The following is a 17561-nucleotide window of genomic DNA, read 5'->3' as shown; positions in this document are numbered from 1 at the left end:
TACTACCTCCTTTAAAGGAACAGACTTCTTACTGTGAGCCTGGTTTTTCAAATTTCTGAAGTCACTGAAGAAATTTCACAAATTTCTGCATCATTAAAGGAATGTTTTGATCCTGTCTTCTTTTGTAATACTGAAATTTAAGATGGCAAAAGGAACCCTCAGTGGAAACTTAGATCTTGGGGCAGCCCGGGTGGCTCAGTGGGTTAGCGCCGCCTTCAGCCCAGGGACCCGGGATCGAGTTCCATGTCAGGCTCCCTGCATAGAGCCTGCTTCTCCCTCTGCCTGTGTCTCTGCCTCTCTCTCTCATGAATAAATAAATAAAATATTTTAAAAAAGAAGAAACTTAGATCTGGCTAACTAAAGATAACGTTCATAAAAAATTGATAACCCCAAATAAACCATAGGGTTTCACCTCCTCCCTATAGATTTGATCTCCTGGTAGGCAGTGTAGAGTATAAAATAATTAGATTACTCATCACATCAAGGAGGTAGCTTTTGAGGTTTCCAGAAGACCAAAGGAGGAGGTAAGGATATTTCTCTATACTTCTCTGTGTCACAATAGGATTCACTGCAAGACTGCCGCAGACACACACAGAAAATCAAGCATTGTGGTTATATAAGCTTTGGCCTCTTGTTTTTATCATTTCTGAATCAGCTGAACTGCGAACCCACAGAGAGCTTATATAGCTCATTTGTGGTTTCCTGATTTGCTTGCTGACTTTCCTGTGGAACAGCTCTTTAAAAGTTAGCATATAAACTGGTAAAGTATTTGCTAAAACAATCACCAGACTTGTAACCAGATTGATTATCTCCTTAAGAATATTTTGCTTCCTCCCCCTCCCCTTTGTTTTTTTGGTACTTTCCCTTTCTTTTACAATTATAGCTTCTTTACAGAAATTAGTGTCTAATTCCTATAGAAAGAAACCTACTTGTATTTCCTGACTCTACTCCATAATGACTGGACTTAATTTCTTTTTTCTTTTTTTATTTTTTAAGATTTTATTTATTTATTCATGAGAGACATAGAGAGAGAGGCAGAGACACAGGCAGAGGGAGAAGTAGGCTTCATGCAGGAAGCCCTACGTGTGACTCGATCCTGGGTCTCCAGGATCACGCCCTGGGCTGAAGGCAGCACTAAACTGCTGAGCCACCAGGGCTGCCCCAAAGCTTAATTTTAAAACAGTCTGTAAAACACACAAAGATGATAAATGGTTTCTAAATTTTTTCTCACAGGTACAGTGTCTGTTCTCTATTTGATTTTCCTTGTCACCTATAAGGCCATACACTTGGGATTTCATTTGGAATTTCACTGGTTTATGCAGACAGAATATTTTGTACCAGGTAAGCTGTTTTAGCCAAATAAAGAATCAATAAATTACAAAAATGTGATCTTTTAGTTAACTTGTTAAGTATTATTATTGTAATATAAATAATGGTATTTATTTGGATGAGCACTTTTTATTAATGCTATTAAGCTAAAAACAGGAGTGCAGTTAAAATTACTCTGCTTTTCTCTCAGGAGTAACCAGGCTTCTGTATCATTTCTGGTTAAGGATTGAAGTTCATTGAAGTTACAATGCAATTTAAAAAATCAAACTCATTTTCTAGACTTTTCTGGGGAAACATACCCCTAGAATTTCAGAGGCTTAGAACCCGGTCAGTGATTAACATATGTAGATAATACTGTTCATTAACATCATTATTCCCCTTATAGTTTTCTTTTTTTAATTGTTTCTCAGGCTAATTAAGATGGTGGTTATTAAGTATTCCCTCCCCTCCTTTTTTCTCTTATGGTTATAATTTGGCAGTGTTTTAAATTTCACCCAAATTCAGTGGATCTGGGGTATGATAAAAGCACCGTGAAGCAATGAATGGCCAATGTAAATGAGAAAACAGATTAGAAAATGGAAGTGAATATTAGACTAGTCTCCTGAAAACTCATGAGGAGAAAGCATTACAAAAATCTCTTGTTGGTTTAGGAAGACTGCTTTCTTTCTATTCTTCACCTGGCAATTTGGGCAGTCTAGAATTCAAGTCCATTTAGTATCTGGTGTTACTCTCTGAAGTCAGCATTTATAACTGTCTCCCATTCCTTTGGTTTCTTTTTTTACAGCATGTCTGGGTTTTCCAAGTATATCAAGTTGTTTGTTGGAAGTTGTTTGCTACTATGGTTACTTATTTTCAGATCATCTGGGTGCATTAGCTTTGATTTTTTATTTCTCTAAGAAGCCCATAAAGACCAAAAAGGCAGTGTAAATTAAAGATAAAGGAAATACTGGAGCTTGAAAGGCATCCTTCTCTTCAAGATTGTGTGTAAAGTTGGACATGAATGAAAATGGCCACTTTAAGCTAGTGGCCATTCATTGATAGAAATAGTCTGGGAAGTTTTTTTCTAAAATTAGGTCCATACTGATTTATATTAAGAGTCTTAATGATAAACGTTTCTGCTAATGATAGGACTTGAGAGAAATGGGGAAAAAGTATAAATATTTAAAAGATGGAAAAGAAAACATTTAAATACATATTAAACCATTTATTTCACTTTATTTCATTTCTGAATGATACAGAGAATCATGAGGATTAAAAAGCCTCATGTTTATATTTATGGTCCTGAAATTAGTTTATTATGATTGAAGAATTTTTTATGAAAATCTGTCATAAATATGTCATAAGTCTTTTTCAGTAAGGCTAATTAAGAATCAGAGAACTTTGGAATATGAGTCTGTTTACTGTCCTGATGAAGAATTCACAGAAACTTGTAGTTCTGATTGAATCTTTATATACATTTATTATCAAAAATGTTTTTCAATGCAATGAATCCTATTGCCCTTCTTCCTAGATAATTGGAAAAATAGAAAAAAATACTCCTATGTGTTTTATCCTATTCTTTTCTGCCTCCAGGACTTTATTTCTCTAGTTATCCCTTCTGTCTTCTTAATCATGTACCATTAAATATTTCCTTTACTGAACTATTCCTACTAGAATACAAATCTATCTCTCAGTCTAAAAAAACAAAAACTCATATGCTCCCACATTCCCCTCTAGCTATTGCTTCCCTTTAAAGAAAAACTCTTTGAAAGAGTTGTCTATTCTTACTCTCTACTTCTCTTTCAATTTTGCCTTGAATTCATGTTAGCTAGGCTTTTGCCCCAGTCACTCCACTGACATCCAATAACTCCATCTTGCAAAATCCAATGACGAGTTCTCATATCCAATGACCATATCTCATATCTCAACTTAGCAACGTGGGCACATTTGGTCACTCCTTATATCTTGAAACATTTTCTTAACTTCTAAACCCAATTTTCTCTTAATTCTTTTAAGAAAATTTCTCTGGCGCCTGGGTGATTCAGAGGTTGAATATCAGCCTTTGGCTCGGGTTGTGGTCTCAGAGTCCTGGATTCAAGTCCCACATTGGACTCCCCATGGGAAGCCTGTTTCTCCCTCTGCCTGTCTCTGCCTTTCTTTCTGTGTCTCTCATGAATAAATAGATAAAATCTTAAAAAATAATAATAATAATTTCTCACATTCCTGACCAGTCAGTTATGGAATTATCATAGGGTTTTACTCAAACTTCTTTTCTCCCTATTTTATTCCCTAAGAAATATCATGTAGTCACCTGGCTTTATATATTATCTATATGGTGACTAGGCCCACTTTTATATCTCTAGGCCAGATCTCTCCACTAAGATCCATCCTTATGTATCTACCTGCCCCTTCTACATTTCCACTTGGACATCCACTAGATATTTCAAACTTCTTTATGAAAACCAAGTATTTGTTTCCTTCTTCATCTATCCACATTACACCAACATTCTTAATCTGTTCTTCTCCCAGGTTTCCACTTGCTTAGGCCCCAAACTTTAGAAATCATACTTAACTGTTTTCCCCCTACCCTCCATATCTACAAAGCATGTCAGCTGTACTTTTAAAATAAATTGAGTATCTGACTACTTTTTATCATTTCCATTAGAAAGAATTAGTCAAATTGCTAATCTCTCACCTGGATTAACGTAGTAGCCTCTTAACTAGTCTCACCATTTCCACTCTGCCTCCCCCTCTATAGTCTGTTCTTCACCTAGCAGCCAGGGTGATGTTTTTAAAACAACCTTCAAAAGCCTCTAATGGTTTCCTGTCTCACTTAGAATAACGCAAGCTTCAGGGCATCTGGGTGGCTCAATGGGTTAAGTGGCTGCCTTTGGCTCAGGTCCTGATCTCAGGGTCCTGGGATTAAGCCCCTTGTCTGGCTCCCTGCTCAGTGGGGAGCCTGCTTCCCTCTCTCCCTCTGCCTCTTCTCCACCCCCTTGCTCATGCACTCTCTCTCTCTCTCTCTCTTTCTCTCTCTCAAATAAATAAATAAAAATCTTTAAAAAATAAAAATAAAACAAGCCTCTGTCATAGTCCACAAGTCCTATATCATCTGACTCCTGGCTTCCTGTCTGCCATCATTCCCTATTACTTTCCTACTTATTCAGTCCACTTCAGCCACACTGTCTTCCCTGCTATTCCACAAGAATGGCAAGCACTCTCCTTTGCTCAGAATCCTTGCATTAACTGGTACCTGTACATGAAATGCCTTTGTCTTTTCTCAGATATCCACTTGGTTATTATTATTAGAGAGGCCTTCCCTGGCTTCCTACCCACTCCCACTTCTTGTTGTGGCTTATTTTTCTTTAGTGCTCTCATCACTATCAAATCATATGCAAGTATCCCTGGTTTTCTAAATCTATTAAGTTCCAAATTCTTTTTTTTTTTAAAGGTTTATTTATTTATTTGAGAGAGAATGAAAGGGAACATGAGCAGAGGAATAAGCAGAGAGAGTAGACTCCTTGCTGAATGGGGAGTCAAATGGGGGGCTCAATCCCAGGACTCCGGGATCATGACCTGAGCCAAAGGCAGACACTTAACTGACTGAGCTACCCAAGGAGCCCTAAGTTACTAATTCTAGTAATGAATTGAAATATTAAGGGATATCTATTATTCTAACCTATTTTGTACCTGAGTTTCAGAAAATAGCAGACATTAAGATAACAAAGGACTTTCTAAAAATGCTTCTAAAGCTATTTGGCTCTTGAATTCAGAGAATGAAAATTCAGTTGGTAAGGAGTTACCTGTATTTTTTTTTTTTTAATTTGTGTATCTTGTGAAAAGGGTTATTCTTTGTTTTTGTTTTCTGTACTTGTCTGTTACTGTTGTGTCCCAGAGGCCTGTAATAATTCTGAGGGCATAGTGAGTAGTCCATAAACAATGTTGAATGAATAAAGGTGTTTATCCCTACTCCCTTCTAATCTCATTAAACCAACTGTGAAGAAAAAAAATGTAAAAACAAACACAGACTATAGAAGAGACAACAGCAAACAAGAGACAGCAACAGATTGATAGATACTGGAAAACTAGTAGATAGACTGACAGCAAAGCAAACAAAGCTGAAATTTAAGCACCTGTGGAGAGGGATTGAAACCCTCAGTAGTTGGAGTCATTTGGGTCACTCTGAAAGCAAGAGTAAGGAAAAAGGGCTTAAAATGGGGAGAATGCCATGAAAGTTTACATCAGGAATAGATAGATTTTAACTATCCTCCTCCACCTATCAAAAGATGGAAGAAACTGAATTAGGCTCAGAACTCAGGTTCTCCAAATACAACAAATGAACTAAGGAACTAAGTGAAAGTGTTATGTCGAGTGGTGAGACTCTCCTCTCTCCCTTTGTTCCCTTCAATTCTCTTTTCTTTACTCTTTGGCTTCCAGAATGTTGAGAGTATAAGATAACAGGATTCTCCTCTGGAGAAACTGATATGCCCAAGAAGAAAGAGCTAGGGGATCCCTGGGTGGCGCAGCGGTTTGGCGCCTGCCTTTGGCCCAGGGCGCGATCCTGGAGACCCGGGATCGAATCCCACGTCGGGCTCCCGGTGCATGGAGCCTGCTTCTCCCTCTGCCTGTGTCTCTGCCTCTCTCTCTCTCTCTGTGACTATAATAAATAAATAAAAATTAAAAAAAAAAAAGAAGAAAGAGCTAGAATCTTGGACATTTGGGTTTTACCAAAGAAATGGCAGGTACCTTGCTTATATCAGACCATTTAGATGTTTACTAACTATACTTTTTTTTTATGCTTCACTTTTCTTTTCATTATTAAAAAAAAAAGATAGCCAAAAATCACTAGATACTTGTGGAAAGCCTCTGACTTGAAAACAAAACTAGGCCAGGGAAGAAGACCTTGTAAGGAAAAGAGAATAAGAGGGAAAAAGAATAAGAAAACAGGAACACCTGGGTGGCTCAGTGGTTGAGCGTCTGCTTTGGCTCAGGGTATGATTCTGGGGTTCCGGGATCAAGTCCCACATTGGGCTGCCTGCGTGGAGCCTGCTTCTCCCTCTGCCTGTGTCTCTGCCTCTCTTTGTCTCTCATGAATAAATAAAATCTTTAAAAAAAAAAAAAAAAAGGAAAACATCCCAAAAATTACCTTCTCAAAGTGACAAAAGACAGTGATATATCCGTGAAACATTAATTGAGTGCCAAGGAAAGGAGGGAGGTTGGTCTTAGAAACCAAAAATATAATAAGAGTTAAGAATGCAAAGAAAATTTGGAAGATAAAGCCAACTTCCAAAAAGTAGATTAGAAATCATGGTTGGATGGAAGAAAGGAGGGATGGAAAGCAGGAGAGAGGAAAGAAGGAAAGAAAAATAGAGAAAAGATAAGAAAATTAAAGAATTAATCCAGGTAGCCCAATAACTAAAAATAGTTCCATGGAGCAGAGAGAAAACGAAAGGAGGAGGAAATTATCAAAGAAATAATTTAAGACATTTCCCACTAACTAAAGAACATGAGTTTCTAGACATACAGACCCCAAAGTGCCCAGCACTGTGAATAAAACCCACACCAAAGCATATCATCGTAAGATTTCTGAACACCGTAGATAAAGACCCTGAAAGGTTCTAGGGATGAAGAACAGGTTTTACAAAAGGTCTGGAGTCAGAATACTCTCAGACATTTTAACCAACTCCAAAGCTAAAAGAGAAAAATGTCATGAAGTCTCAGGATAAGTTATTTTAACCTAAAATTCTAAATCCCACTATACCCTCACCTAAGTGTTAGAGTACAACAAAGATATTTTCAGAAGGTAAAGTCTCACAAAACTTTACCTTCCATGCACTCTTTCTCACACACACACACAAAAAACCCTGCAGAATGTGCTCCACCAAAAAGCAGTAAATCACAAAAATCCTCAGAGAAGTGGTGAAGGCCTATGCTAAGAAACAGCTGTGCAGCAGGCCTAGCAAGCAACCTGCCCAGATCACAGCAACAGAGGGCCCCAGGAGGCATTTTCTTCCAAAAGGAAAATGAAACGGAAAAGATTGTTTGATGCATTGTATAGATGAAATGGAGTTTTACCATTCTTTTGTAGAATTTGAGGAAAAATTATTGTTAAGTAGACAGGAAACCAAAAAAGGAAAAACTTCAGTCTCCATAAACCTCCATAAAAACAAGCCAACAAAAGTATTTTTATATAAGAAAATATATTGATAAAACATTTCATGGCTTACCTGTGAATAATACAGAATAATCATTAAAATTAAAACACTAAATATTAAAAAAAAAACACTAAATATTGATTTTGCAAAATCAGAATTAGGATTATGATTATAGATAGGGTCACCTGGGTGGCTCAGTTGGTTAAGTGTCTGCCTTTGGCTCAGATCATGACCAGGGCACTGGGATGGAGTCTACTTCTCCCTCTGCCCCTCCACCCCAACTCATGCTCACTCTCTCTCCCTCTCTCAAACAAATAAAATCTTTAAAAAAAAAAAAAAAAAGAATTATGTTGGGACGCCTGGGTGCCTCAGCGGTTGGACGTCTGCCTTCCACTCAGGGTGTGATCCTGGAGTCCCGGCATCGAGTCCCACATTGGGCTCTCTATATGGAGCCTGCTTCTCCCTCTGCCTGTGTCTCTGCCTCTCTCTCTCTCTCTCTCCCTCCCTGTCTCTCGTGAATAAATAAATAAAAATGTTTTTTTAAAAAATGTAAGAGGAGGGACTCTGGGTGGCTCAGTGGTTGAGTGTCTGCCTTTGGCTCAGGGCGTGATCCCGGGATCTGGGATCAAGTCCCACATCAGGCTCCCTGCATGGAGCCTGCTTCTCTCTCTGCCTGTGTCTCTACTTCTCTCTCTGTGTCCTCATGAATAAATAAAATCTTTTAAAAAAGAAAAAAAAAAAGTAAGAGGACTAAAGTCTCCTGGTGGAAAATCAATGGATTATGTCTAAAATTTTAAAAAGAAAGGAAAAGTAATATAAACATTTTTTAAAAGATTATAAATTTACAGTGTGCTGAATAGTTATGAGTTCTAATTAATTACCTTTAGGAAATAGGCTTCAGGATGGGAGATATGAAGTAAGAGAATGCTGTTTTTTGTTGGAAGCTCCATAATGCTGTTTAACTCTCAACAATTAGACACATTTAGGACTATGTTTTTGTTTTTTGTTTTTTTTTTTTAATCCATTTGAGAGAGAACATAAGCGGGGGAGCAACAAAGGGAAAGCAAGAAGCAGGCTCCCCTTGAGCAGGGAGCCCAAATGGGGCTTGATCCCAGTACCCTTGGATCATAACCTGAGTCAAAGGCAGATGCTTAACCAGCTGAGCCACTCAGGCACCCCAGGACTACATTTTTAAAATGAAAAACTGTTAAATGCTTTAAAACTGATTTCAGACATTGATCTGGGATTGTGTGGTGATTTGCCTTATGATAGCATTGTGTTCATCTGCAACCAGAAAAAATTTTCTGACCACATATGCTTTAAAGTCTTATTATTGGGACTCCTGGGTGGCTCAGCGATTAAGTGTCTGGCTTTGGGTCAGGGCGTGATCCCAGGGTTCTGGGATCAAGTCCCGCTTTGGGCTCCCTGCAAGGAGCCTGTTTCTCCCATCTGCCTATGTCTCTGCCTCTGTCTCTGTGTGTCTCTCATGAATAAATGAATTAAAAAAATAAAAATAGTTTTATTATAAGCTTTCCATTAGGAGCAGACTACCTTCTACCATGCACTCATTGACACTTAATAATGCTTCCAAATATAATCAAATTTCTGTTTTCATATTTTTTATTTGTAGGCCCTACCATTCTTTTTGTTTTTGCTTTTAAACTTTTTATTGAAGCATAACATATACAAGTGCACAACTCTTAAGTATACAGCTTGATAATTTTCACAAACAGTATACTAGATACCCAGCAGCAGGGCAAAAACTAGCACTCCAGAAGCCGCTCTCATTATACGTACCAGCTGCTATCTCCCTACAAAGATAACCATTCTTCTAACTTCAGAGATTTGTTTTGTCTGTATTTTGGTTTGATTTGGTTTTAATGTCATGTAAAAGGAATATAAAACATATGTTCTTTAGTGTCTGGCTTCTTCCAATCAGCATTAAATTGTGATATTGATCCATATAGTTGTGTCTTTTTGTAGTTCATTCTCAATGGTATTTAATTGTGTAAGTATACCCACAATTTGTTGATCTTTACTGTTGAGGGACATTTGTCTCCAGTTGTTTAGTATTATGTTTATTGCTCTACTCTATTCTTACACATATCTTTGGGTGAAAATATGACAGGTTTCTCTAGAGCATAAACCTAAGAGTAGAATTGCAAGATCAAAGAGTATGCATACATTCTGCTTTGGTAGATGTTGCCAAAAGGCTTTCCAAAATGGTTGTACACTTTAAGGGGGTGAAGTGCATATGAATATCTCAGTAAAACTGTTGAAAAGAATTTCAGGTTTTTAAGTTACTCAAAAACTGTTTTTGTTGATTAATTGGAAAAAGCTGAATACTTACTCTCTTTTGACGAGAAACAACACTGATATCACCTGTCATAGTTAGAAAAGGATCAATTAACAAGTTGTTTCAGGAAGCAGTTAGAGGTAATAGAAGTTGATTGCTCTGAAAGAAAAGATCAGCTATTCTGAAGAGAGCTTATTGAAAACTAAAAGATATTAGCAAAAAAAATCATTCTGAACAGTTTTAAATAGAATTTTGACCACTTACATGGCTAAAGTCCTTTATCCTGAATATAAATGAATACTTCTGATTATGTGCCATACATTCTCAAAAAAATAACATGGCTCACTGCCTTCTAGGAGCTTAGAGTTGAACAGTAAGACCAATTTGTGAGTTATTGATCATAGTGCATAGATAAATATGACACAATAAGATAGAGGAATTGCAAATAAAAAAGAATTAGAAATCAGGAAAAGGTTCTAAGGACCAAAAGGAGTTCTTTAAGTGAAAAAAAAGTTGGAGGAAGGGATATATGCCAGATCAGTAGAACATGTTTAAGCAACAGTTAAGGCCTAAGATAACATGATCCATTTAGGAAATTACAAGAATCTGGGTGGCTGGATTGAAAGAATACTAGTTGGGGAAAAGATTGGAGATAAGGATAAGTAGGCAAAATCCCAATCATGAAAAGCCTTTTCTTTTAAGCTAAAAATAACTTCAGTGGCTCTGAAACACTCCTTACCCTTTATTTAAGGTTGGCTGAAGTTAGGACATAATCAATGACTCCAGGAGGTCAATTGGGTAGAGGAAAAAAAGTCCTATAATTCCCTGTCTAAAACTAAGATTCATAATGGAGCTGCTACAGTCAAATGCATAATTATAATATAAGTTGAGGTCAGAGGTGCTATAGCCTCATTTATTCACTCTCTGAATCAACAGAATATGTAGAAAAGTAGCGTTAATGAAAATACTGTCAGAACCTGGATGTAGGGGCAGCCCCGGTGGTGCAGGGGTTTAGTGCCACCTGCAGCCCGGGTTGTGATCCTGAAGACCCAGGATCGAGTCCCATGTCCGGCTCCCTGCATGGAGCCTGCTTCTCCCTCTGCCTGTGTCTCTGCCTCTCTCTCTCTCTCTGTGTCTCTATGAATAAATAAATAAAATCTTAAAAAAACAACAAAAAAACAAAAAAGAACCTGGATGTACAAAAGCACTGCTGAGGTGATAATTCAGAGGTGGGTGATGAGTGATCCACTTTATTTTGGCTCCTTTGACATAAATGAATTGACATAAATGAATATATGTATGGGTTTATTTCTGGGCACTCTCTTCTGTTCCATTGATCTCTATGTCTCTTTTTTTGCTAGTACCATACTGTTTTGACTACCATAGTTTTGTACTAAACTTTAAAATCTGGAAAATAAAAAAATAAAAATAAAATAAAATCTGGGATTGTGTTGGGACACCTGGGTCGCTCAGCAGTTGAGTGTCTGCCTTTGGCTCAGGGTGTGAGGGTGTGATCCCAGTCTGGGGATTGAGTCCCGCATCAGGGCTTCCTGTGAGGAGCCTGCTTCTCTCCCTGCCTATGTCTCTGCCCCTCTCTTTCTCTCTCTCTCTCTTATGAATAAATCAATAAAATCTTTAAAAACAAAATAAAATCAAATCTGGGATAGTGAAACCTTCAGTCTTGCTCTTCCTCAAGACCACTTTGGCTTTCAGGGTCTTTTGCAATGCTATACATATTTTAGGATAATTTGTTCTATTTCTGTGAAAAATGCCATTAGAATTTGAATAGGGGGGGAATCCCTGAGTGGCTAGGCTGTTTGGCCCCTGCCTTCGGCCCAGGTTGTGATCCTGGAGTCCCAGGATTGAGTCCCTCGTCAGGCTCCCTGCAAGGAGCCTGCTTTCTCTGCCTCTGTCTCTCTCTGTGTCTCTCTCATGAGTGAATAAATAAAATCTTAAAAAAAAAAAAAAAGAATTTGAATAGGGATTGCATTGAATTGCTTTGGATAGCATGACCATTTTAATAGTAATAATTCTTTAAACATGGACATGAAATATTTCCATTTATTTGTGTCTTCTTCAGTTTCTTTCATTACTGTCATACTTTTCACCTTACAGATCTTTCACCTCTTTGGTTAAATTTATTCTTAAGTACTTTATTTTTTATATGTTATTGTTATTGGAATTGTTCTCTTAATTTCTGTTTCTAATGGTTCATTGTTAGTGAGATTTTTACATATTGGTTTTGTATCCTGAAACTTTACTGAATTTATTTATTAGTTCTCACAGTTTTTCAGTGGAGTCTTTAGAGTTTTCTATATATAATATTATGTCATCTGCAAATGGAGACAGTTTTATTTCTTCCTTTCTAATTTGGGTAACTTTAATTTCTTTTTCTTGGTTAATTGTTGTGGCTAGGATTTCTAATACTGTGTTGAATAAAAATGGTGAGAGTGGGCATCCTGTCTCGTTCCTGATCTTGGAAGAAAAATTTTCACCTTTTCACTGTTGAGTATGATCTTGATCATGGATTTATTATGTTGACGTACATTCCCTCCGTAGCCAGTTTGTTGAGAGTTTTTATCATAAATGGATGTTGAAATTTGTAAAATGCTTTTTCTGCATGCATTAAGATGATCAAATGATTTTTATCCCTGGTTTTATTAATGTGGTATATCACATTGATTAATTTGTGGATGTTGAACTATCCTTGCATCCCTAAAATAAATCCCACTTAATCATGGCATATTATCCTTTTAATGTCTTAATGAATTCAGTTCGCTAATGGTTTGTTGACAATTTTTACATTCCTCTTCATCAAGGATATTGGCCTATAATTTGCTTTTTTTGTAGTGTCCTTGTCTGGATTTGATATAAGGATCAGAGTAATATTGGCCTCATAAAGTGAGTTTGGAAGTGTTCCCTCCTCTTTTATTTTTTGGAAGAGTTTAAAAAGGATTAGTATTAATTCTTCTTCAAATATTTGGTAGAAATCACCAGTGAAGACATCTGGTCTTGCCTGGACTTTTCTTTATTGGGAGGTTTCTGGTTACTGATTCAGTCTCCTCATTAGAAATTGGTCTGTTGGGCAGCCCTGGTGGCTCAGCGGTTTGGTGCCACCTTCAGCCTAGGGCAGGATCCTGGAGACGCGGGATCAAGTCCCACGTTGGGCTCCCTGCATGGAGCCTGCTTCTCCCTCTGCCTGTGTCTCTGCCTCTAACTCTCTCTCTCTCTCTGTCTCCCATGAATAAATAAATAAAATCTTAAAAAAAAAAAAATTGGTCTGTTCGGGCAGCCCTGGTGGCTCAGCGGTTTGGCACCGCCTTCAGTCCAGGGTGTGATCCTGGAGACCCGGGATTGAATCCCATGTCGGGCTCCCTGCATGAAGCCTGCTTCTCCCTCTGCCTCTGTCTCTGCCTCTCTCTGTGTGTCTCTCATGAATAAATAAATAAAATCTTTTTTTAAAAAAAGAAAGAAATTGGTCTGTTCATATTTTCCGTTTATAATTCAGTCTTGGTAGTTTGTATATTTCTAGAAATGTATCTATCTATTTTTTCTAGATTGTCTAATTTGTTGATGTATAAGTGTTTACAGTAGTCTCTTTTTTTAAAGATTTTATTTATTTATTCATGAGAGACACAGAGAGAGGCAGAGACGTAGGCAGAGGGAAAAGCAGGCTCCCCTCAGAGAGCCTGATAAGGACTCAATCCTAGGGTCCTGGGCTCACACCCTGAGCCCAAGGCAGACGCTCAACCACTGAGCCACCCAGCTGCCCCTACAGTAGTCTCTTATAAATCTTTGTATTTCTTTGGTATCAGTTGTGCTGTCTTCTCTTGCATTTATAATTTTTTTATTTGAGTCCTCTTTTTTCTTGTTTAATCTAGCGAAATGTTTTTCTATTTTATCTTTTCAAAAACCCTGCTTAGTTTTATTGATTTTTTTTTCTATTTTTTTAGTCTCTCTTTCATTTATTTCTGTTCTTATCGTTGCTATTTCCTTTATTCTACTTCAGGTTAATTTGTTCTTTTTTCTCATTATTGCTTGAGGTATAAAGTTGAGGGAGTTTTTTAAAGATTTGTTTATGTATTTGAGATAGAAAGCACATGCTCAAGCAGGGGGAGGGGCAGAGGAAGAAGGAGAATCCTCAAGCAAACTCTCCAATGAGTGCAGAGCCCAGTGTGGGGCTCAACCTTAGGGCCCTGAGATCATAACCTGAGCCATGCTCAACCATATGAGCCACTCAGGCATCTAGTGTTTATTTGAGATCTTTCTGGTTTCTTAGTGTGATTGTTTATCACTCTAAACTGTCCTCTTAGAACTTTTTTTGCTTCATTCTTTAAGTTTTGTTAAGTTGTGTTTCCGTTTTCATTTGTCTCAACATACTGATTTCTCTTTTTGATTCCTTCTTTGTCTCATTGGTTGTTCAGTAACATTGTTACTTAATCACCACATATTTGTGAATTTTCCAGTTTTTTTTTCTAATAGTTGATTTCTAGTTTCATACCATCATGGTTGGAAAAGATGTTTGGTAAGATTTCAATTCTCTTAAATTTGTTGAGACATATTTAATGGGCTATAACATGTGATGTATCCTGGAGATGTTCCATGTGCACTTGAGAAGAATGTGTATTCTGTTATTGAATGGAATGTTCTGTAAGTGTCTATCAAGTACATCTGGTGTAATGTGTCATTTAAGTCCAATGCTTCCTTATTGATTTTCTGTCTGGGTGATCTATTTGTTGTTAAAAGTGGCATATTGAAGCCTTCTACTGTTATTATATTGCTATCTGTTTTTCCCATCACATTTGTTCATATTTGCTTTATATACTTAGATGCTCCTATGTTGGAGATAAATATTTGCAAATATTATACCCTCTTGATGAGTTGATCCCTTTATCATTATTTAATGACCTTCCTTGTGTCTTGATACAGTCTGTAGTATATTTTTTAAGATTTTATTTATTTGAGAGAGAGAGATCACAAGAAGAGGGAAAGGGCAGAGGGAGAAGCAGACTCCCCACTGAGCAGGAAGCCCAACATGGGGCTTGATCCCAGGATCCCGGATCCTGGCATCACGACCTGAGTTGAAGGCAGACATTTAACCAGTTGAGCCACCCAAGTGTCCCAGTCTGTGATTTAAAGTCTATTTTGTTGGATATACATATAGCCTTGTTTTATTTTGATTTACACTTGCATGGAATATCTTTTTCTATCCCTTCACTTTTGGACTTTGTGTGTCCTTAAAGCTGAAGTGAATCTCTTAATAGGCAGCATCTGGTTGAGTCTTATTATTTTACCCATTCAGTATCTTTTGGTTGGAGAATTTAATTCATTTACATTTAAAATAATTATTGATAGTTATACGCTTAATATTGCCTTTTTATTAACTGATTTCTGGTTGTTTTTAATTCCTTTGTTCCTTTCTTTCTCTTTTGTGATTCGATGACTTTGAATTCTTACTGAAGAGCTTTTCAGTTGCTGCTCTGCAGAGAATAAAGTCATGTAAATAATAATTTTATCATCTTTCCAAAAATGCTACTTCTCTATTATATAAATATAATGCTGACTCTTGATCTGAAGTGATCAGTGTATCCTCGTATGCTCAATGTATTAAGAGTTGATTTTGGAGGGGCTCCTGGCTGGCTCAGTTTATGGAGCATGCAGTTCTTGATCTCAAAGTTGTAAGTTCAAGCCCCACGATGGGTGTAGAGATTACTTAAAAATAAAATCGTTTTTATTTTTTATTTATTTATTTTTTTAAAGATTTTATTTATTCATGAAAGACAGAGAGAGAGAGAGAGAGAGAGGCAGAGACACAGGTAGAGAGAGAAGCAGGCTCCAGGCAGGGAGCCCGACGTGGGACTCGATCCCAGGTCTCCAGGATCAGGCCCCAGGCCGAAGGCAGGCGCCAAACCGCCAAGCCACCCCGGGCTGCCCTAAAATCTTTTTGAAAACATTTTATTTTTTTAAACAGAAGTGGGAGTTGCCCCCACATTTTATTTTATTGCTTAGATGTAAAAAGTTTAAAAGATTATAGACAAAGGGGGAGAATTTTCCTGAGAAAATTTTTATTTTGTTTTTTGTGTTTTTTTTAGAATGAGTGTGCACAGGGTGTGGGGGGAGTGCAGCAGGAGAGGTTGAGAGTCTTAAGCAGGCTCCCTACCCACTGTGGAGCTCACGACAGGGCTTATTCTTACAACCCTGACTGAGATCATGAGCTGAGCCAAAACCAACAGTAGGACACTTAACTGAGCCATCCAGGCATCCCAGAAGAATATACTTTGAATTGCTTCTGCAAATAAAATTTAGATAAAAGCTAACATTTCAACAAAAATTTAGTGGAAAACTAAGTTGTGTAATTTTTTAAATCTTACAATCCTGATTTCTTTCAGAATCAATGCTTGATTCTTACTTCCTTTCCTAAATACTTCCTTACTTCATTTCCTAAAATGTCAGTGGACTTTATTTTCTAAACAAGAAAAGGATAAACAGTCCTTTTTATACTAAGGAGTCCTTCAAGATGGGTTGTTCTCCATTTTGTCACCAACTTTGTCTAGATCTAGCACTGTTTTCATGTAAATCTGGGTGTTATTCTACATATAAGCAGTTTTTCATTTTTGTATTAGCAAACTTCAAAGACAGAAATTGGCAGTGCTTTTGAAATATTTATTATTTTATTATTCTTATTTCATAGTAACTTTGGATTTATTATAGAAAATTTAGAATATAGATAAGTGGTTAATTTAAAATAAATCCCTCTAGCCAGCGATAACCGTTATTTAAACTTTTATGGTTATTCCTCCAGTCTTTTTTCTTAATATACACACAAACTTTTTAAAATAAATGTAAAATCATAATATATATGCTATTTGAATCATAAACATTTGCCACAGGGTAAATAAAACCTTTCTCTAGAATATATTCTTACATACTATATACCACAGAGCAACTGTATCATAGTTTAACCTTTCCTCTGTGTAGACATTTGTTAATTTCTAGCAATTCTATTGCTAGTTTTTAAGCAATAATTTTAGATTAGCCTTTGGAAAATGTTAAGTGACCAAATCTCCCTTTTTTGATTCCTTTTCTAAAGGTGTTTTACTGGCAAATTCAAGTGTTAGAAAAAGAAGACTTTTAAAGTTGGCCCTAAATTTGAATTCTGCTGTGCCACATACCAGTTGTGTGACCTCAAAAAGGAATAACTGATGTAAAGTACCCTCACAGAGTAGTCATTTCTTGATTCCTTTTCTTACCTTTTCAAGTGCTTTGCTCAAGTATAATGCTAGCCTTGAGCAACTTTGTAAAGACATTTTAATATTCTTATTCCCTGGATAAAGCAGAGGAAACTAATTTTTGGCAGCCAACTTTTGGCTACTAACCTTCATTTTCTAGCTGTCAGTTTTAACGTGTCGTTCTTTTGTTTTTGTTTTTTGTTTTCACTCTTTTTCTCCTAGAGATAAGATTTCAGTTTCCGCAGCTGACTGGAGTGCTTACCCTTGCTTTCTTTATTCATAACTGTATTATTACACTCTTGAAGAACAACAAGAACCAAGAAAACAATGTGAGTAATTGTCAGAGGAATTGAATTTTGTTACTGGATCTTAATTCTTAAATTTAAAACAAAGAGCAGTGGTCAGCAAACTTCTACTGTAAAGATTTAGATGATAATTTTTTAAAAGATTTTATTTATTTGAGAAGCTCATGAGAGAGAGAGAACACTAGTGGTAGGAAGGGTCAGAGGAATAAGGAGAAGCAGGCTCCCCGCTGAGCAGGGAGCCCAGTGTGGGACTTGATCCCAGGACCCT

The 17561-nt window shown here is 37.0% G+C and overlaps 1 protein-coding gene across 11 annotated transcripts in view; it reads left to right on the top strand.

Moving 5' to 3' along the window:
- Window positions 1-17561, top strand: part of SLC38A9 (solute carrier family 38 member 9) — an 82370-nt gene that overhangs the window by 43748 nt on the left and 21061 nt on the right. For all 11 annotated transcript variants that reach the window (XR_005355511.1, XM_038530610.1, XM_038530618.1 and 8 more), the window contains 2 exons: window positions 1234-1341; window positions 17211-17317. Coding sequence is in view for 10 of the 11 variants with exons in the window: in XM_038530610.1 (XP_038386538.1) it covers window positions 1234-1341; window positions 17211-17317 (215 nt within the window). In the remaining variant the exon portion in view is untranslated. The remainder of the gene's footprint in view (window positions 1-1233; window positions 1342-17210; window positions 17318-17561) is intronic.

The sequence above is a fragment of the Canis lupus genome, chromosome 2 (assembly GCF_011100685.1).
Source record: "Canis lupus familiaris isolate Mischka breed German Shepherd chromosome 2, alternate assembly UU_Cfam_GSD_1.0, whole genome shotgun sequence".
NCBI lineage: Eukaryota > Metazoa > Chordata > Mammalia > Carnivora > Canidae > Canis > Canis lupus.
The sequence above is the reverse complement of the archived record's forward strand: the minus strand, read 5'-3'. Positions and strand labels throughout refer to the sequence as shown.